The sequence below is a fragment of the Cololabis saira genome, chromosome 9 (assembly GCF_033807715.1).
Source record: "Cololabis saira isolate AMF1-May2022 chromosome 9, fColSai1.1, whole genome shotgun sequence".
NCBI classification, from domain to species: Eukaryota; Metazoa; Chordata; class Actinopteri; order Beloniformes; family Belonidae; genus Cololabis; species Cololabis saira.
The window spans coordinates 25,376,884-25,399,229 of record NC_084595.1 but is presented as its reverse complement, the minus strand read 5'-3'; the positions used below and the strand labels follow the sequence as shown (position 1 = coordinate 25,399,229).

The following is a 22,346-nucleotide window of genomic DNA, read 5'->3' as shown; positions in this document are numbered from 1 at the left end:
GTGCCTGCGCTACCTGGAATTGTGCCTAAATTGGGAAGCTGTCCGGGTAGCCTAAACTGTAGATCAAAGATTATGCAATGAAACTGTGTTTTCATTGCCAATTTGGGCAGGATGGGGAGTATGACACATATTTTCTTGATAAAACAAAGAAATGGGGAAATTTGAAAATGAGAAACGTTAAACTTAACTGCAGAACATGCGACACAATCACAAGAAAACATGCAGTACATATAAATGTGAATAGGCTTACGAATAATAATATCAGCTCATTCAATAATTATTGGGGTTCATTTTAAGGTATCTCTTATATACATAACAACTTATATACACAACACAGACAACAATATTTTTTGTATAGAATAATTTACTATAGTCTTTTGTGACAAACAGCCACAAGAAAGAACCTGTTAACCTGCCATGACACAATGGGATATCAGAGAAATATGGGAAAAAAGGGAGAAAAAAGGGAGGCAAACGGGCTGAGAAAGGCACATTCGTGCAGCGCTTGAACAAGCTGTTCAATGGTTGGCTGACATGCAGATGTGCACATCTATGGATGTGCATGCCTCTCTGTGTTAGTGTTCTGCAATATACCCTGATAAACAAACTATACGGCTCCAGTCAGGGAGAAAACACAGACAGACAGTTAAACATCCACTCTGGATATGTTATCAGGTAATAGGGTGGACTTCATTTCATTAGTGCTTATCTGGTCGTCATCTGTCTTTTGAAACAGCCCTATGATAAGAAGCAGCATAAACATGCACACAAACACTCTGTCCTGAAAAATGCTTTTGTTTCCTTCACATACAGTAGTCTTGTCACAGCTCACCAACACCTGGCTAAAATCTCACTTCCTTTTTGTTATTTGACAGGGTAGGTCATTAAACTGCATGTAAAACAGGAAGTTGGTTAAACAAGCAAGAGCTTATAATGAGCCTGAGTGATTTATTTAAGAATATCATTAGAAATGATACAATTTTTAAAAATTAAAATCAATTGTTATAAACATTTAGTCTGAGGTTGATGTACTGTAAATTCATGCCTGTCACGCAACACCAGGCGGTTTTAATTCTGGCACTAGCATGAGACAGAGGGTGTGGCAGAGATAAACATAGATGTCCACCCTCCCTGGAGACAATTATACGCAGGACAAACAAAGTTTTGTTTGATGAAAGACTGATCCTTTGCGCAGCTGTAAGATCCTTAAACACAAAAAAACACATATCAATTTGCTCTTTAGTGCTGTAGTTTCTACTTGAGACAATACTGAAAAGAGATGATTATCATTAAAGTCTTCATGACAAATCTGTAATGAAATTGACATGGAAATAGGCTTTGTGTGAATATATTGGTTGGTGCACTGACTATGTAACAGGCCACAGTGACTATTGTTCAGCACATACACATCAGCAGTATCTAACAGTACCATGTAGCAGTATTTGGTTTATATGGTTTGGAGGTTACATATGTGGGCAGCTTATTCAGAGATATTCTGATAAACTCAATTCCTGCTCTGTCCTGTGGCCTCTTTTCTTTTATGAGGGAGTCTACCTGTCTGGACCTTCGGGCTATAGTCTTAGACTCTGCTTGAGCAGTCATTTTGGTCAAATTTAAAAGTGTTACTGACACAACTTGCACCTTTTTTAGGCTAAATCCAGAGATTGTTTCCTATCTGTTCTGGGCTAAAGAGCACTCAAATTTGTGGTGGACCCTATGTCAATAAATGTGGATGTCATTACTCTGATTAAACCATAAAATCAAGACTCCACATGACTATGCATAACGTAGATGCTGGGATTACATTGTTGTAGTGGACAGAAATATAAACAAACAAAAGAGTATTTGAAAATTATGAGAGGAAAAAAAACAAAAAAAACAACTTTCTTACACAGATCTCAGGTTTGAGACCTAAACCTCGAGCTACTGGTTCATCGCTACGGTTAAATGTGCAATCAGGGAATTTCTTCAGTAGCCATGAAGTACCCAGAAACCAGTTTTTCCACTGTTGCTACTATTGCTGTAGATATATTGTTGTCTTTACAATGATTTTACCAGCCTTTTGACGTTGGGCTATGTCTTGAAATAATAATTAGATCTGAAAGAACCTACTTGTTTCTCACCATCAGATGACAATAAAAAAATACTGAAAAATGCATAGACAAAACATAAACCAATAGCTCACAAAAGAGATGTGAGAAATGCTAAAACATTAGAGCTCACAGATAAACATGGATAATGTGGTGCAGCTACTTCCTGCTGCTGCTGGCTGCAGCTCTTACCCTCCCAGTCAGTTATGCAGCTGATCAATAGGCCTGTGTGTACAAGTGTGGCTAAAAATAGCCTGTGCCTGATGCATTACGTCACCGACAGAGTGGGGTCTCAGCCGTCTGCCTGGCAGACCATCCATCTAAACTTATCCAAATCACTTATCCTACACATCCTGCCTTCCCTTGCCTCGCTATCCAAATTTTTTCCCAGCCTCAACTTTATCCAATGTTCCACACTTCATCTCATCTCCCCCTCCTCTTTCTCCTCCTGCTTCCTTCACCTCCCCCTTCTCTCTAGCAGCTACCGGTCTGATCTAGCTGGTTCCAGCATCAGCCTGTGCTCAGGGTGTTTCCGCTTATGCCTTTGTTCAGAGAAATATTACAAAAAGACGGAGAAAAAGATACATTTGATCTTTTTTTTTTAATCTTCTTGTCCTTATTCATCACTAGTCACCAGTATCCGAGCTCGGATTAATAAATAAAGTTATTCTATCACTGTCAATCACACCAAAAGACCATGGCATAGCAGAGAAACTGACACATTCTCAGCAACCTTACCGTATATATACTATATAAAATTACATATTTATGTACAAAACACAATTTTGATCTTTTAAACTCAAATGTCACCAGAGACAGCATTTTTTCATTTTCCCTACACTATTCACTACGTGCATGCATCATCATGCTCCTCACGTCCCGCAGCCTCTCACTCCACGCATGTAAAAGCACATAGGGTAGCCAGAATTAAGAAGAAGGTCGTCTGGAGATGGCTGATTGCTGGGTTAGTGGGCCAGCGTTTGTGGAGAAGAATGAGAAATAAATAATGTGCCTAAACATTTGCTGACAAGACCATGTGAGGTTTTCAAAACAAATAGAGGCGTTAACATAAAACCCTCAAGGGATTAGCATGCATCATCGCCATGGAGACTGATTCAGTCTTACTGGTGGCCAAGTATTCTTTTAATATTTGAGACCTACAACAATTATTGTTCAAAATGAGCAGCTAGTTCTAGTCCTGGTGCTGAAGTTCAGAAGTAAAGTTCATAATTGTTTTGGTGTTTTGGGTTAAATCTAGGCTTGGGGCATATAGGCTGGCCAAGCTGTTGGCATATAAACACCCGCCGTCCTGTGGTCTGTTTCACCTCCAAACAAGTACAATACCACATTCTCATGTGCTTACGTGAACACAGACAGCAATGCTGTAAATGCGTGTCTCTGTGCTCGGTGCGGGGTGATATCAAGAACTTGAATCACTTATTTGGGAACAACTGGTTTTGAGAATAAATGACAGGATGTGATCTCAGATTTCAGAGTTATTCAGTGTAACACAGCAAACGGGGACTATTAGGGCTTTGAAGGGAAAGAGACAACCAAAACAAGCTCAGTGTCAACAGTTTCACAGTGTTATCATTTTTATTCTAGGAAATGTGCTAATCGAGGAACATTCAGGGCTATCTGGGATATTGTTGCAAAATCCTGCACTGTATATTTCTGAGCGTGCACAAATTGAAACTACCCACAACATTCTTTGCTCTTTCACAGCTCATGCTTCACTCATATAGATACCAGCGCTAACGCTAACTCCTCCATGCAGACAATCTGAGCAGCACCACCCACATGAAGCACATTTAGCTACTTTTCCAGTAGGCTCTCTCTTTTCTCCCATTCAACAATCAATGGCCGTCAGTGCTTTCTGAAACTGGCAACTGCTTTTCATCACAACAGGGCTACTTTCAAGGCGGGTCTTGAATTTCCTTCCTCAACATCTGTTGAGAAACAGTCTGGTCACCAGACAGAGAACTCTTTGCAAGCCAAGAGACACACTCACACTGAAGGACTGAACTGCATCTGTACAGCTATAAAAACAGTAACCAGCTGTTCAAGGTCAGCTCCCTGAACACACACTCAGTGGGGCTGCTCTGCTCGCCCACAAACCTCTGTATGTGCATGTGTGCCACTGTTGAAGTTTGATCTTTAAGTTCACATACTTCATACGCAAAGACATTAAACTCAGTGAATCAGAAATCAAATCACAAACCAAGTGAGAAAGGAAGGACAGCTGTGATGTGTGTTATGTACGGTAACATGTCTTAAATATAACATATCTACAACTTCTCCACGTTTATGACGGTGCAGTGCGAGTTACATCACAGGTAAACAGATGGATCCTACTGTACCTTTTCCATATCAGTAATAATTCAATGACTCATGTATGATCGCAAAGCTAGAAAGCAATGCTTTCCCTGCAAAAGCAGCCTTAGCTTGTTTATTCGATAAGCCATATATATGGGAGAGTTCCTGTCTCTTTCACTGCTGGTTATAAACCCAATTCATTTGTATACTGAGCATTTCATTACCTGATTTAGACTTAATTAGCTTAAATGTCATGGATTTCCTAATCTCTCAGGTGCCGCGCTTCAAGTACTTGGCCAAACTTAGCCTAAATTAACAAAATTAGTCAAAAGGTTTGGCTCAGGGCAGAAGGTACTCTTACATTCTAAAATGTTTTGAATCAAGTAAATGAGATGAATATGGTTATAGGTGACTGTTTTGAATGTTGGTTTGTCTTCTGTGTTCTGACATGGTGAGTTGATTACAGGTTTAATCTCCACAGGTGGAGTCTTTCAAAGAAAAAGAATTCAAGGATTGGGTACAAGCAGTTCTCCTTTGTGCAACAATCTCCCACTGCGCTGCAAAAGGTTAAGTGATGAAAAGAAGCAGCCCTCAGGAGAGTCATTGATCAGGCACTTCATTCACGGCTGCTCTTGAACTTGACTCTGGCCTTAGAACTCCAGTGACCCCTACAGGCTGTTGTGTGCACTGTAGAAGGCTTGAACTGACAGCGCATACAACCATGCATGTTCATCGTGCATTGATGAATGTGAGAAAATGCATGGACCATGAAGAAGCTGGCTCTGTTTCACAATAACAGTTCAAATACTATAACATGCTTCTGTGTGAACAATCATATTAATGTGTTGAAATGTGAGTGTTTTGTTATAGATATTGTTATTCCTTAAAATATCCTCTCCAGTCCTCTATCCTCTCCAGTTCTTGTAGTCTACAAGAACTGCTGAGTCTTCAATTACATCAATTCAGGTAAATATACTGCCAGTACAAGTACAACTTGTGAAAAGTCATTAATATAACCGATGTGTGTCAAATGTTGCAACAGCCGGTAAACATCCCCATTTAACCTGACCTAAAAACCTTCACAAAGACTTTCCTAAACCTCCAAAGTTCAATCAACTTTACACTTTCAGCTCAGCCAATACAAACGGTGAAACTCCCAAAATAGACCAGGACTTTGAGAGGTTTCCACATTAATTTACAGCGTCAGCATCCCCGGTTGAACAGATCCCTGATGACATGCCGAATGACTCCACAGAATCAGGTGAAAGGTGATCGGTGGTGCAAAGGGACCATTTGTGATTATCCTGGATTTTTAAACACATTTCATAACTTTTACTTCACTTTCCTTAATCTTCTATAATTAAGGAAATAATGAATCTTCTATTTTTGGAGTTTTACCATGTGTCTATGGTGAGCAACAGGGATGAACCACTGTGGGATCCCGAGCTCGGCCCTAACCCACCCCAACTGGTCCCCAGGTGTCAGAAAAATGGCAGCCCACTGCTTCTAGTGTAACAAGTGATGTGGTAAAAGCAGAGCTCTGAATTTCCCAAAGGGATTAATACATTATCTAATTAATTATAATGGAATGAAATTATAGGGATACAAATGTTGCCCTCACAGTGTACCTCCTGCTTTAACTATTTCAATCTGCTGAACCAGGTAATGAACAGCGAAAAAGTGTCAACAGATGAAAGTGAACATTGGCAAATCGTTGAAGCATACATTGGATCTTAAATAAGACTAAAGGAGATAGTCTACATCATCTGCATGTATGGAGGTATAGTGTACAACATAAAAATATCCAATAATCTTAGGAAAAAAATATATTGGACATGGGTTCTTTTAGTCATTTTTCACCTTTCGCAGCACAAAAAGAAAGGCTGCTCTCACCTCCTAGCTTCTCTGGGGAATTCATATAATTCAATGGTCACCAGCTGATAGGACTTTGTTTAAAAAAGAAAAAAGGATTGTATGCGTAACTTCCAGAGTCCACAAAGGTCGGAGTCTGCTGCAGTACAACAGATGTTTGGAAGACCAATAACATTTGTCCAACTTATATGGTACGTTGGGTTATTAACAGATCCGCTCTCAAGAGTGTACAGAGGTGACTATAGACATTTAAATGTTAAATCTTTAAAACAGGCAAAGCATGTGTTACCAGCTAACGGCACTGGAATCATGATCAAGCACTGAATAAGGTGACTTTAGTCTCAGTTTAGATTTCCTGCCCATTCTTTCAATTGAATGTGGTTTGCAAAAGCCATCAACAATAGCGCAGATACGATTATATAAAAAAAAAAATCATTTTATGGAGCTTAGTGCAGGTGATCTGTGAAAATCAGTGGTATTTGCAAGGAAGTCCCAAAGCACCATTTCAAAAAGAAAATTAAAAAAGCCAGTCATCAAACATCAAACAGAATTAAAATGTCTTTTTCATTCAGTCAGTGCAGGGTGATTGCAAGGCACTGACAACTGAAAGGAAAGGAAGCGGTAAAAGTTATTAAATGAAAAAAAAGGAGATATGAATACACAAGAGATTAGTTTATAAAGTTTTGCCTTAATGATCAATAGCAGGTAAAAGAGAAAATGACACAAAAAAGGATGAAGCAGCTGGCATTAACAGAAGTGGAGGAAACTGAGGAGAAGAGTCTTGACAGCACTTCACAGCAAGTACAGGACTAGCTGGCAGAGCGTAATGTGAGTCCTCCAAGGGGCCGTCTTCTCCTCGCCACTGCCTTGTCTATGCAAACACAGTAAAGCCAGACCCTGACTGCTGATACTCCAAACACCTCCACCACCTGCCTGCCAACAGCTCAGGCTGACAGACAGTAAAAAGCTTGGGACTGCGTTAAATCTGATCAAGGACATTCTGCTTTCACCGTCTGGCTCTTCATTTCCTTGGAAAATTAATGCTAACACTTAAAAGTAGAGTACAGCCATTGAAAAGGTACATTTTTAAAGTAGTCAGGGACATTTCTGGAACAGCCTGAAGTCTTTCAGCTGAGAGTGTCCAAAATAAGGAATTTTAAAGCACAGTGTTTTATTTGCAACTTTTTTTTTGTTGTTTTGTTTTCGAAATCTTCTGAGAATAAGTATAGACCACGATAAGATAGGCATGTTTTCTGACGTCAGCCAACAAAGAATACACAACTCAACACTCACATGCTCTGTTTATTGATATAATGTTTGATTGGTCACGATAGGAAAATCTAAACATCCTCAGGAAAAACAGAGTCACTCAGCTAATTTATAGACTCCTGTTGATGATTTGTTGGTCGAAAAAACCCACCCCTCTGCTACGTGGACACCGGCAACAGACATTTAGGAATCCAAAAAGCAATCATTGAGCTTCTGTGTTCAGTTCAGAAACAGGAAGTGAAAAGTCTGGGTGTTGCATGACAGGAAGAGGTTAGTGTTGTGTTTATTTCTCTGCATGCAGACTGAGGAGGAGACTCCTGAATCCTGGATTCGTTCCCAGAACTAACAGGAAATCCTTTATAACCAGAACGTGGAGTTACCTAAACACCTCCCAGATACTGGAATAAAGTGTCTGAGACCACTAGAGTAAACATTCACTGGCTGGATGGCGTGCGTGACGTGAAGGGCCATTTAACCACAATGGGCGAAGATCTAAATTGTGTTTTGTTTGCAACTGGGATGAAGAATAGATTTTCCTTTCCCACATTGGTACACATTGGTACATGTGTATCAGCACACACATTTCCATTCAGCACCCGAGGTGGACAAGTTAGTGACAAAGTGCTGCTGAAATGTATAATATGAGTATAGATAATGTGCTTTTTGAAAATTACAGCCCGTCAAACTATTTTTCTCTGCAGTGACAGAGCTTTCTATGTTTCTGTCCCCAGCCTCTGGCAAAAACATGTCACCACACATAAAAAATAACAAAACACTACTATTAAAAGCACTTGCATATAAGAATGTGAGATTTAATGGGAACTGATGTTTTGTATGTGTGACCTTTCATCTTTCAGTTTATTAATATTATTTAATAACTAACTATAATATATAATAACTAAAAAAAAAAATGTAAAGTTACCATTTACAAATTTCAGTGATCTTGCTCAGAGGAGGACTACACTGTCACCAAAAGACGTGCAAACTCACACGTACTTAAACAGAATCACCATTATTGTGTGTGAGGCCGCTCTTCCTGCAGGTCAAGGATGGAACACATCATTGTTGTCTCCCAGCAGGAGGTCTGGCGTCTGCATCCTTGCTAGTGACACCTCTAAGTCACCCGGTGGGTGTCCTTCTGACACACACCAGTTCCAGGTTAGATGATTAGATTTATCAAAATATATATGCAAATAAATCTATACAAATATTGAGAAAATGTCCAATACTGTGCAATCTGAGCTTTATAAGTAACCAACTAAAATTGCAAAAAGACTAGAAAGTAAATATAAAATTGGTATAGAAAAGACACTAAAGAATAGAGGAGTATAGTTTTTTGGGGGGTGTTTTTTCTCTTCCTATGCTGCAAAAATAAAAAAAATATATATGAAATTACTGCTTAACAAAAGCTTGTTAAGTATTTAATGAATACATAACAATCATTTTCTCATTATTTTAATATTCCTGCAAAAGTTGCCTAATAGAATTGAAGGTGAAGTATTTCCTCCTTTCTGTAAAAATGTGGCTGTTTTGTGAAGCTTTGCAAACTGAAATTCATTCTTTGAGTCTGCAAAAGTCATTACTTGATTATGTAATATCTTGAAATACAAAGGTTATAAAATCTCACAGAGAACAAGAAAATAATTACCTTTGCCCCTCTCCTCCTTGTACTTCAACTTGTGCTACCTTCCATTCATGGTGATGTAACAACTAAATACACACCTATTGGTCACCCAGGTTTGTGACATTTTCTAACCAGACAGTAGAGAGGTGAAAAAGACGGCAGCCAGAATACAGCGACAGAAACATACTCAAAATATAGACAAATTGAACCGCAAGCCTCCACCCTCTCATTTTCTTTCACCTGCTTTGAATTCTGAAGTTCCCAACAGAGAGGAAGGATATTATTCTAGTTCTATCTACTTGACTGTAGCGGATGCAAAATTAATCATGTTGGCACCTTTAATTTTCCTCATACAGAGGGCAGAGTCAGCGACTAATTACTGCCACCACACATAGAGAAGCTCTGTTGGAGGAGTCTGGAGCGTATTGGAACATTTCAAACCAGTCCTGAAACACGAGCTTGTGTTCAAGAGACGTGGTCCAGTCACTAATGACCTCTCTGATATTACATATGCATAATCTTTTTTTTTTTTTTTTTTTAATTCAGACAGGCAAAACAGAGAAGTTAACCACATCTGAAAAAAGCCTATAATCTCGTAAAGAAACATTGTTTTGACTGCGTATGTAGCAGTGTTTTAGCATCTAATAGCAAGGCGTGGATTCAGAGAAGTCTTTACAAACACAGACTCTGAATGTCCTTCAGAACATCACTGTTTTGTTCTGTGGCGAGACAGAATGAGCATATAAACAAGAACTGTGTCTTGAAGTTTCTAAAATGGAGGGGCTCAGACTGATATGTGTAGATGCATTGAAAAACACAGACAGTGCAGCATAGCCTACTGTTCCAGGCTCTTTGTGCTACATGGCACTCTCGTAATCACATACAAATGTGCACACAAATTCAATGTGTCTTAGTTTTTGGGCCTTAATTTGATGGGTGCTTAAATCGATCCATCTTCTATACTTGATTCATGGGCTTCAGGGTTGTAGGGAGTGTGGAGAGCAACTGCCATCATGAAAGAGGCAGAGCACAGTCTGGACAGCTTTCATCTCCATCCCAGTATTACACAGAAAAGAAGGATAACCAAGCACACCTAAAGTCACACCTGAGGCCCATTTAAAATCTCAAGTTAATCTAACACACTTCTCTGAACTCTGCCAGGAAAGTTCAATACACACAGACGTCAATATAGGTGTGAGACTGACAATGTCAGGTAAATGTAACATTACATTTACATGTTTTGTTGTTGATTGGGAAAAGAAATATGAAAGTTTCCAGGGTGTTCCCCTGCCTTTCATCTAGAAAAATAGACTAGCAGACTACCATGCTCCTGAACTGGACTTAGCAGGTACCACACAAGGTGAATTTGAAAATTAATGTCAGCTTATCCTAGGGTTGCCACCCGTCCCGTAAAATACGGAATTGTCCTTTATTTGAGAAAAAAATGTTGCGTCCCGTATTGAACTAATACGGGACACGATTTGTACCGTATTTTCATTAACTTTTACACCATATTCTAGTTGAATTATTGAAATAAATTAACTTTTACACCATATTCTAGTTGAATTATTGAAATAAGTTAACTTTTACACCATATTCTAGTTGAATTATTGAAATAAATTAACTTTTACACCATATTCTAGTTGAATTATTGAAATAAGTTAACTTTTACACCATATTCTAGTTGAATTATTGAAATAAATTAACTTTTACACCATATTCTAGTTGAATTATTGAAATACATTAACTTTTACACCATATTCTTCACCTGTAGGTTATATAATATACATCTGGGCTGATGTGGACATACGTAGAATAGGAGGATATTTCAGTTACTAGTATGGTTGTGTGTCTGTACAGTCATGCAAGTTCACTGCTATTAAAGCACTTTAAACTTTAAATCAAAGCATTTAGTTTTTTCATATAAAATAAACACATTTTTATTCAGTTTAGAAGTTTTGGGGCTTTTTTTTTGGCTCCTGCGCTGCTGAAATCAGGGCGTCCCTTATTTCTATTTCTGAAAGGTGGCAACCCTAGCTTATCCACCATTAGTTCTTCATCAGCTTAACGAAGTAACCAGCAGTCTGTACTAACTCAGCGTCAGCTAAACGCATTTCTGATTTCGCCACCGAGACTACATTGAAACTGCGAATGTATTTGTGCAGCTGCTCTGGCATGGATCCGCTGAAGGAGCTGGTCGCTAACTTTGGCTAACTTTGACATAAGGTGGGTGTGTTCCAGCCGGTCTGTTTGTTCTGCCATGTTTCCAACATGGAAAACAGAGCATCAAAATGAGGCAGAGGATACACGGGTCAGTTGTAAAAACAGCATAACGAGTGCAAAGTGGACTTCACTGGCAGGGCAAGGAAAGGCAAGTTTATTTGTAGAGCACAATTCATACACAAGGCAATTCAAAGTGCTTTACAGGAGACCACTCCCTGAGGTTCTGAGTCCCAGTTGGTTCATATGGCTCTAACATGTCAGAGATGTACAGTACTTTGGCGCTAAGCCATGAAGAAACTTGTACACAAGCAAAGCTGTTTTAAAGTCTATTCTCTGAGTGACAGGGAGGCAGTGCAGAGACCTGAGGACTGGACTAATATGGTCGTATTTCCTGGTTCTAGTCAGGACTCAAGCAGCAGCATTCTGGATGTTCTGCAGCTGTCTTACAGCTGGTTTAGAGAGCCCAGTGAACATGCAGTTACAGTAGTCTGACCTGCTGGAGATCAACACATGGATTATCTATGGTAGGTAAGATAATGTGTCTAACGTTTTAGCTGTTTAAATTGTGTGTCTGTTCTGATTTTGAAATAAAAACATACAATATTTGTGTCGACAGCTGTACTTCCCTCATCTGCAATAATAACAAAAATGACCCTTCCCAACCATCTTGGACCTCAGATGGATATTGGACATAGAGAAAAAAAGCATGCGAGCTTCCAGAGGTTTACGTGAAAGAAATATATATGTTGTTTTTCTTTCCAGCTATTTTATCTTATCATCTTATCTCCTATCATACTTCGCCGAGGCAAAGATACCGCACTGCCTTGTCCGCCATTAACAAAATCTTTTAAAAAATCTTAAAATTGGCAGATTGCCTTCATTGCTCCCTGTGTCTTCTGAGATGATGACAGGATGAGTAAGTCTTCCTGTTCTATTTGGGCGATGGCTTTAACTCCACAGAAGAAAGCGAGATATGGCCTCACTCTCAGCGTGGTAGCAGTGCCCTGCAAAGAGCAGCCTTCCCTGAGTCATAGAGACAGGGAACAAGTCTCTCCTGGAAGAGGCTTAAGCAGACCAGTGGACATTTTGAACACAATGTAGGAGGTTGGTATGGTTTTCATCCAGTCTCTGCTGCTGCTTAAGTATAAGTCTTTGCAGCATAGAGAAGGACGGGTTCTACTACACATCTTAACAGATTGATTTTTAAACTGTTGTCAAACCTAGAGTTTCAGATTTCATCAAAGGAGTTGCAAGCTTTCCATGCCTGAGCTTTGGAGTTCTTCAAGTCCTTATATAAGACCATTATATAGGTGCTACATGTATAATCCATACTTTTACCCCAATCCGAATAACATGAGACATTTAGAGGGATAAGGAGCTGTAAAAATGTATTCTGTCTTGGCTTTGTAGCAGTAATAAAAATAGTCAGACAATTCATTTTAAACGATTCACAAGTGAATCGTTATTTTGACTAATCACATCCTGCACAATGAACCCATTGCTACCTTCAAAATATTCCCTTCAGGACTAGATGGAGAGTACATCTTTTTACTGTGAACATTCAGTTACTTTCTGCTTGTCAGTTTGACATTTTTCAACCAAGCTTCCATCGACAAACCTTGACAAGAAGGCCACAGAAATACACAGAGATTACTAACACATACTATCTCAGAGACGCTGAATGTGAAAGGTCTTAAAATACAGTTGACTACCAAGAAGGGTAGAGAACTGGATGGAATTTTCCATCCAAATCCATTTCAGGTTTAGGGGCTCTACATGGGCCATAAACAGGTCAAGTCTGAGGTGGCTAGCCCCCAAGGTCTGCTTTAGAAAGTGCTCATGTTTGTCAACCAAGGAGAAGGGAGATCAGTGGAAAATTACCAGTCCCATACTCAATTACTCATACACACGCACACACACACACGCATGATCGGAACCAGGAGAGAGAGACTAACCTGGAGCTACATATCTATCTCACTCAATGGTTATGTGACAGCTTGCGTTTTTAATGGGCCTAGGTGCGGGGAGCATGGCTGTGTTGTCAGGACGCAGCGGCCCGCAAACTACGCAGCCAGTGACATCTGATGTTGTGTGTGCACATCCATGCGCATTTCCAAGAAAATACCTGTAACATGTGTAGTGGGCAGAGTGTTGGGTTGGCAGCATATACTGTATATGTCTGTTTGTGCACATGTGTTTACACTTTCCATAAAGGCTTAAAATCAAATGTGCTTGAGTGTATGCAATTCCATATTCACTTAAAGTTTGAAAGAAAGGGAAATAAAGGTATGTATTGCATTTATATATGAGTTGTGTTAATGCATGTAGTACATGCAGATCTACAGGATTTGAGTTTTATTTATCACTCTAGCACAGAGAGGCAACTATCTGCAATTTCCAAAGGTCTCTGATCCATCCACATTTACAACTATTAAGAGAATCAATATATGCAATGCGGTGAAAAGGCCAGGGCACCGTATTGCAGCAAAGGAATATCCAAACATTTGTATTACCTGAGTTCCAAGGCAGCTCACCAGCATGTGAATTAGCAGTTTGGCAGCGAACATGGGGAAACGGGAGCACAACAAGTGGGATATGATGGCCAATGCAAACCCTGAGGTAGGAGAAATTGAGTACATGTTAGCAGTATTCATTAAAATTAAGTGGTTGAAGTAAAAATGTAGAATAGAGCTCAAAGTATTATGGAGCTTTATTTTATTTGTTTAGAATACTTTTACCTGAGATGCAGATAAATCCTGAAGCATAGAAAGCCTCATTGTAGGATGCGAGCATGGTAAACTCAGCATGGGCTGCATAGATAGACAAGTGGGAGCATGCACACTCCACATAATTCCCACTTTCTTTCACAACCCTGCAGTATTGACTGTCTGATGACCAGCTAAGGAGAGGAGAGGACAAAAAAATATGAAGATGGATAAGATAATTTAAGACAAGAATAGAAGAAATTAGCGCAGGGTACACGGTATGATAGCGAGGCAAATTACATAACAAGCCTGTTTATGTTTAATTTCCCTGGTGTATTAGCTTTTGTAAGTGAAACCTACTTACACCCTCCAAAGAAGTGATGTTACCTAAATAATAAAAGAACTAAATCAATTACAAGCTAGCCAGAAAAGTAATTCAGAGCATTCAAACAGGTGAAATGGCAATGCTTTCTGTTGGAGAACACACACATTTTTGCTTAAAAGGGGTAAAAAGCTGATTTTCATCATCATCTGAAAACAAAAACCATGCTTAAAACTTAACTGCTGGGGTGCAGCCCATACGTATCAACACAAACAGCCTTCTTCATATATTTGTGTTGGAATTACTGACACAGTTAACACACCTTAGCTTAGATTATCTATCCATCTTTTGCTCTCTCTCAATGTCGCTTCCATAAACAGTTCCATCCCTGGGATTTATCATCCAGCTAGCTGTTCTTGCCAAACAAAACCTGCCAAATCTTAAAATTTAACAGTGTGTCCCAGCCAAGTTGTGTTCCACTCCCCAGGAATGTCCTCAGAACACTGACTCCAAGTGGGAGGGAAGCAGACTGAATTTGCAGATATAAAAACAGTGACGAAATCACCCGTGGACACAGGGATTTCTCACTCAGAGACTGAACTTTTCACTTCAATTGGCAAATTGTTCTATGTTAGGCTCTCATGTAAGAATGAAAAACAGATTAGTTAGTTATGGAAAAATGAAGACTTTGGGGAATACACTGAAAACCTAAGCAAATGATATTACCAGATAACAGGAAGACAATCATTTGTCGTTGAGCATGTGCATGACTGAATGGGCCCTTTGAGCATTACCTCGCAGTGGTCTGGTTCCAGAGAAGGCACAGAGACTCTCCTGGTTTAACTCGCTGACCAGGGGAGTGGATACGATACAACACCTCATTGCCATCTTCTAGGGGTCGTGAACCTCTGTCCTGGAGGCCGGCCGAGAAAACCTGCAGAAAGAGACAACAGCAGAGGACAGTTCATTTGCAGAGCTACTAAAAAATGAATGGTCAGTTTATGTCAGGACAATACTGCCACCTGCTGTTTAAGCAAAATCATTTCATATAAGAGTAAAAGTAGCATTTGAGACAGTGGAAAAATAGAACAATGGAATAACACCTCATTGGTTCTCAGGAAAGCATAAAGTTACAGACATTTGACATTTTTGGTGTTGCTGTTTAATTTTTATTATTTTTATTTTTTATTGTTTTTTTTGTTTTGTTTTTTTTTCTTTCTTTATTATTATTATTAATGTAGAACATTAATACATACTGGCTACATAAATTTATCTTTAATATCTCCTGGGTACAACCACATCAGACAGTACTCTGTTTAATATTTGTTTTTGTTTTTCTGCTTTTGTTCTTGTTTTTTTTTTTCCCACTTCTGAATTAATTCATTATTAATATTTGGTACAATTGTGTACGAATTTATTTATTTTACATACTGCCATCTGTTTTGATAGATGTTATAAGTGTTGTTGAATGTTACTATATTACAAAAATTCAATAAATATATGTTTAAAAAAAAAAAAGTAGCATTTGAGAAATGATGGAAATGAACCAGATAATGTTAAACTATGCAAGTAATCCCCTACCTTCCCACTGACAGCTGTGATTGTGTCACTGGTAAGAAACCAGTGTTCATGTCTGAACTCGGTCAGCTGAATCCTGCTGAGGTTGCCACAGTCGGCAGTTAAGCCTGCTGGTACCGGCAGAAGTGTATCTGGAAGTTGGAAGAAGTCCGCGTTATGGCCCCTGAATTTGTGCCCATTAATTTGCGTGGGATACCACTGGAAGGCAGAGATGGTCATATATGGACACGTGTCCAGCACAGTTCCCTTTCTGGAGAAATCACACAGAAAAAAAACCCAAACATTAACAATATCAAGTATAATGTGACAATGTGACCTGTAAGATGGTGTTCATCTGCTAAATATAATCATCTATTTACAGTTTGTTAATTTCTTTATTCATTTAAAATACTGACACTCACATCTCACATTGGATCTGTGTCAGCAGGGAGAATGCAAATCGCTCTGCCACTTCAGCGAGGTAGCTAAGGCCTCGAGTGTCCACTCGGCTGGGATTGGCCAGGACACACAATAGGTCGTAGGTCAAATTACGACTACTGTTGCGTAAAGGTGTCCGCTCCGCTTCAGCAAGCACCTGGACGAGGAGAGGAACGTTGAAAACAAAAAATACATTTCATGTACAATATATCACACAAAGTCTCATGCTTTGCATATCCTCCCAATTAATCTCATGTTGAGGAGTTCAATTTTCTTCCATTCTCCACACACATTTTGTCTGCTTTTAAAAAGGCAGACAGAGCTGTTAGATTTGAGTTTTATTCCAGTTTCGCTGTGAGTTTACATGGAATGAGTTTACTTTTTTTTGATAGAGGAAACATCTGGGCCGAATCTGGGATCCTTTTAGCACCTACTGTTCTGTTTCAGCACTTGAAAGTGTGATGTGGGCCAGATGTAGCCCAAAGGTCATGACTGAAGCCGTGCCTAACTCGATTTATAGCACGTCTCATATGGGCCAGATTAGGTGCAAATGTTGCATGTTTGGTTTGGTGAGTTCGGTCAAATGTCACGTGAATGTGATTCCCGAGGAAAAAGCAGATTTTTAGAGATGCCTGGTGGATATGTCACTCATCATTTGACAGCCACAATCACTCTGAAACCTGTAGAAAGAGACGCCTCTTGGGTCGGACATTTTTTGCCATCTGAGTGATTTTTGTTGTCTTACCTTCCCCAGAGCCTCAAGCACCGCGGTCATCTGTTCACGAGTGAGAGGTGATGTGGCCTTATCTTTGAGTCGCTGCAGGAGCTGGTTCAATATAGTTGAGTCAAGAGGCTGATGTAGTTGGTCCAACAAAACCCAGACAGCTTCACTTGCTGCATTAGACACCAGAGTCACATTTGCCAGCCCAAACTCAGAGTGAACACTGGCTTCTCCTTTGATATTGAAAAGCTCCACCTGGAAGCGCTTTGGTGTTGGGAAGGATGAAGCAAGGTCCGGTGTCAGGTAAATGTCTAGTGATGTGATCTGACGCCCCGCATCAAATGTTAATATGCCCTCTTGCTGAGGGAAGTCCATTCCTGCTTTAGCAGGCCAGATCACATATGGACCCACCATCTCCTCCCTGGGAAGCTCCTACAAGAAAATGAGACATTTTGAGTTGAACATGAAGTCTCAAGCAGCAACTTGATGAAGATCCAGTGTCATCAAGTATGAGTCATTTATGAGATCACAATCAACTGAGTGATTATGTTTGATCATACATACTGTACACTGTGTCAGAGGCACATGCAGCTGAGTATTGCTGCCATAATATTTATGGGGAAATCATGATCAAGAGAGGACGGGGCTTTTATAATACAGCAAACCTAGTGTCTAGTGACTTCTTTGGAGAGATGAAAGACTTGTCTGTCTGTGAGGGACCTCCCTTTTGCTGAGTGCACTATACGCTTTTACTTTCATGTCCGATATCAAAACTCTCATTATATACTGTCCTTTGATATGGAAGTAGATATCACGAATCATCATCACTCAGAGAAATAGAACTTTGAAATCAGATGAATGAGACTGAGGGAAATCTCCTTGAAAAACATCCATATCGATAAATCATTACTTTTATTAAATTAAAGATAAGGACAGCAGCGTAACTTGATGACATCAGGAATATATAAAATAAAATATTAATATATAAAATAAAAGGTGATGCAGTCTTGCTACTGGCCCTCAATTTTAATAATCAAGTAGAGTGTAAACAACAAGATGTATTTGTAAAGATAACTTCCATGATATTTTTGGTATACATTTCTTAGGTATTTCAACACTACTGTAAAAACATATACCAGTTCAGATCAGCACTTCCAAGTATTGGTACTCAGTTGCACCAGGTAAATATATTTGGTTGTTAGCATTAGATAACACAAAAAAGTGGACGGGATAAAGTGGAATTATCTCGTCCAAGATTAGAAATATAATTCTTATTACACAGATTACTCGCGAAAATACGTCAAAGACAATCATGTATTAATAAGATGTTTCATTTGTATTAAAACTGACTTAAGTTATATTGAATGAATACATTTCTAGTTAAAGATATTTGTTTCACAGTTTTTTTTGTTTTTTTTATTAAACCATCAATCACATGCTTTGGCGTCGGTTTGTATTATGTGACTGCAGTCAGACTGATGATATCTTACCACGGTGCGATAATGCAGAGTTAACTCTGAAGTTGTGCTCGCTCTTCGGTAGACCTGCAGACTGAGCCTAGTGGTCTTCAGTGTAGCGACGGGCAGCCGATGACCCACAGTAAAGTACACCACACCTCGGGGGTTGTCACTCTCTGGTAAGGTGACGTTGGCAAAACGAGTTGTCTCATTAATGGCAGCTCCAGCGCCCACTTGATAAATCTCTACTAGGAACCATCCCTGGTACTCTGGTTCCTGCAACAACGCAGATGAGTGATGAATGAACGCTGTGTGCAGCACCACATTTCTTAGGAATAATTGATGAGGTTACCCTCCTCCCTCTTACCTCATCATCAAGGACCTCCAGAGTCAGCGTACAGATGGTCTCTCCTCTCCTACAAAATGCTGTCCCTGAGGTCTGCACAAGCTGTGTGGTTAGGTTTACTCCATTACTGACAAGACTTAAAGATTCTTTGCTGAAGGTAGCTCTCCAGAAGACCTGCAAATCCTCAAAGGCTCTACGTATATGGAGAAAACTCATGTAAATACCAACAAGGCAAACAAATCATGGTGGTATCTGATAACAGACTCATTTGCATGTGACAGGTTTTTATTCATCTTAATTTTCAATCAGAAATATGAGGCTGTTGTTTTAATACCTATTTTCTTGTCTCTGCAGGAAGAGAACAGCAGTTCTGTTCTCTGAATCTTCATCCAGAACTTGGCCCTTCAGAGAGCTAAGACTGAACCCAATAAAGCCATTGTGGACGTCACTCCCTAGGGTGGACAGAAGGGTGCAAAAACATTGCAAAGAGGGTTAAAAACAGCAGATACTAATTAATTCCTACTAAAATGTTAAAAACATATTTTGAAAAAAAATGGTTGATATGCAGCCTGGAGTTTATATTTTGGATAAATGTAGGGCTGGGCGATTTTGGACAAAAATAAAATCCCGATTTTTTTCTCTGAAAACGCGATTTTCGATTTTGATTTTTTTGGTAAAACTACAAAAGACAATGGAATAAATTCTTTATTTATTTTTAAAGAAAAATAGCAAACAAATTTCCCTATTGGGAATGAAGTGCAATTGAAATATACTGTAAATCCTCCTTGAGTTTAGTAAAGTGACAACATTTACAATTTTCTTGACCAAACACAGACGACTAGACAAGCTCTGTCTGTAATGCAGCCAGCTGCAAAAAAGGAAAATCGATTTTCCGATTTTCCTTTTTTAACATCGATTGTGATTAATAAATCCGATTTAGATTTAAAATCGATTAATCGCACAGCCCTAGATAAATGATATCTTCACTACAGCTCCACTACATTGCTCACAAACGCAGCTGCAGACAACAGTGGCGCGGATGAAACACTAGCATACAAATAAAGGGTTCCTCCTCAAGGTTTCTTCCCTCCTAAAGGGGAGTTTTTCCTTGCCACTGTTTGGCTTAAGGCTTTTCTCCCACTAGGGGAGTTTTTACCTGCCATTGTTTATGTAATAATTGCTCGGGGGTTTATGTTCATGTTCTGGATCTCTGGAAAGCGTCTAGAGACAACATCTGTTGTATTAGACGCTATATAAATAAAATTGAATTGAACTGAATTGAATAAAACGGGTAATGCTCTTTCTTTTTTTTTTTTAAAGCAGACTTGAATTATATACACACATAGTTTTTTTTTCATTTTACCAAGAATGGTGATCTTCACAAAAGCTCCAAAGCCCTGGTAAGGACTGTCTGTGATCTGAGCTCCTCCTTCTGGATCGCTGAGGTAGATGTAGAAAACTTCAAGTCCCTCTGGCTCTGTGTCATCCAGGATGATGAGAGTAACTTCTGTTTCATCCTGTCCAGCCTGCAGAAACACGACAGTGGACTCCAAACGAAAGTCCATCTCTTCTTTCGCGAGCTTTCCAGTCGGTTCCAGCGTGAAAGGTGGAGGTGTTGTACTTCCATCTGAGTAAAACCACACAACAACGCACACATGAGTAAAATTGCACACATGTACAGTATTTCTCTCTTATCATGCCATACATGTCATATTGTGTGGAGGTTTGGGGGAATACGTATACAAACATATATAGACCCTATAGTTAAACTCCAGAAAAGAGCTGTAAGAATAATAAATAAAGTTTCTTATCGTGACACTACTAATAAATTATTTGTAGAGTCATGCATATTAAAATTCATAGATATTGTATATTTAAAAACATTAGAAATTTTGTTTCGAGTTAAGAATAATAGCCTTCCTGCTTGTTTTCAGCATTTCTTTAAATTAAGAGAAACAAATTATAATTTAAGAAGGCTGTGGGTCTTTGAAAGATGTCGTGTGAGGACTAATGTTAAATATAGATGTGTTTCATTTTTGGGAGTCAAATTATGGAATCAACTTAGTGATGAAGTGAAACTGTGTAAATCTCTGTTGAATTTAAAAAAATATTGAAAAGTAAAATAATTAAGGATTACAATGCTAAATGATTGGAGTATAATTTGGTTAAGCAGAACAATTTAAAGGGAAATTTCTCTTTTTTTTTCTTTTCATATTGCAGATAATCTGGGTTTTCTGTTGGAAAGTACAGGGTAGGCAAATATAAGCTTTGGCTTCAGCCTATTCCTTTTTCGGTTACAGAGTTTATTATTATTTTTTGTGTGAAACTGATGAGTGTTAACTTGTATGAAAGTGTTTTGTCATTTACACACACACACACACACACACACACACACACACACACACACACACACACACACACACACACAGTTTGAATTGCAAATAATGTAATGTAACCGAAATAAACAATTAATTCATTCATATAAAATAATAACTACTGCAACCAGCTGAAACACATACCTCCATATGCTTGGACCCGAACGCTTACTGCCCCTGCCACACTCTCAGAGAGGCGCACCCTCAAAACAACCCTCCGCTCCTGCTGCGTTGCCTCATCTCGATCCTCTGGTACTTGGACTAGTACTGGTCCAATACTCAGAACTCCACCGGTAGCATCGTTAGCCAGGACGGTGACAGTGGCCAGACTGTGCTGAGGGTTGAGGCGAGGAGCTGTATGTGCCCAGTGTAAGTCTGGAATAAGGGTCCGAACATCTGTTAAGTTAACCTGAAAGTACTCGTCGGGTTCTGGGAGCGCGTCATCTCGGATTGAAAGATGGAACGAAGCATTGGTTTGGTGAGGTGAGTCAAAGACCAAACGGCCATCGGGAACCGAAAAAAAGTCCTTTCCTGACTCTGCACTGCCATCCAAGGTTGCATAGGACAACTGAGTTGCATTGCTGCGAGAGCCAAACAGTCTCTGCACATAAAGTGTTATAGTTATGATGTCCTCTGCAATGACAAGCTGACGGGACTCAGGGGCAAACTGGTAGACACCAAGTGGCTCCACTTCTGCCACAGTAAAGCCTGACCTGTGCAGAGAGACAGACAAGTAGGACTTAATATCAGTCAAATTTACAAACTGATTGTGTCACTGGTGAAAACCGCTATTGAGCAACTACCTGAGTTTGACAGGACCACGTGCAGCAGTGGCAGATGTGGGAGCAGTGAGGTGTATGGCATAGGATGCCGCCTCTGAAGCATCAACCACAGCTGTAAAAGACATGGTCTTTGTCCTTTCTCCATGGACAAGGTTCAGTGAGCCTAAACAGGAGATAAAGAAGGAGCACACCGTCAACAATTTCAAGGCCTTCGCTTCATGTATTTGGGATAAAATGTCAAATAACCAG

General features: G+C 39.4%; 1 protein-coding gene across 1 annotated transcript in view; it reads right to left on the bottom strand.

The window, feature by feature from the left end:
* The window catches only part of adgrv1 (adhesion G protein-coupled receptor V1), a 112,461-nt gene that overhangs the window by 29,320 nt on the left and 60,795 nt on the right, over positions 1–22,346 (bottom strand). The window contains exons 77-88 of the mRNA XM_061728948.1: positions 22,119–22,260; positions 21,460–22,028; positions 20,304–20,567; positions 19,275–19,392; positions 18,962–19,133; positions 18,628–18,870; positions 17,162–17,569; positions 16,401–16,573; positions 16,003–16,249; positions 15,216–15,355; positions 14,138–14,293; positions 13,908–14,013 (exon numbers count right to left, since the gene is read on the bottom strand). Coding sequence (XP_061584932.1) covers positions 13,908–14,013; positions 14,138–14,293; positions 15,216–15,355; positions 16,003–16,249; positions 16,401–16,573; positions 17,162–17,569; positions 18,628–18,870; positions 18,962–19,133; positions 19,275–19,392; positions 20,304–20,567; positions 21,460–22,028; positions 22,119–22,260 — 2,738 coding nt within the window. The remainder of the gene's footprint in view (positions 1–13,907; positions 14,014–14,137; positions 14,294–15,215; positions 15,356–16,002; positions 16,250–16,400; positions 16,574–17,161; positions 17,570–18,627; positions 18,871–18,961; positions 19,134–19,274; positions 19,393–20,303; positions 20,568–21,459; positions 22,029–22,118; positions 22,261–22,346) is intronic.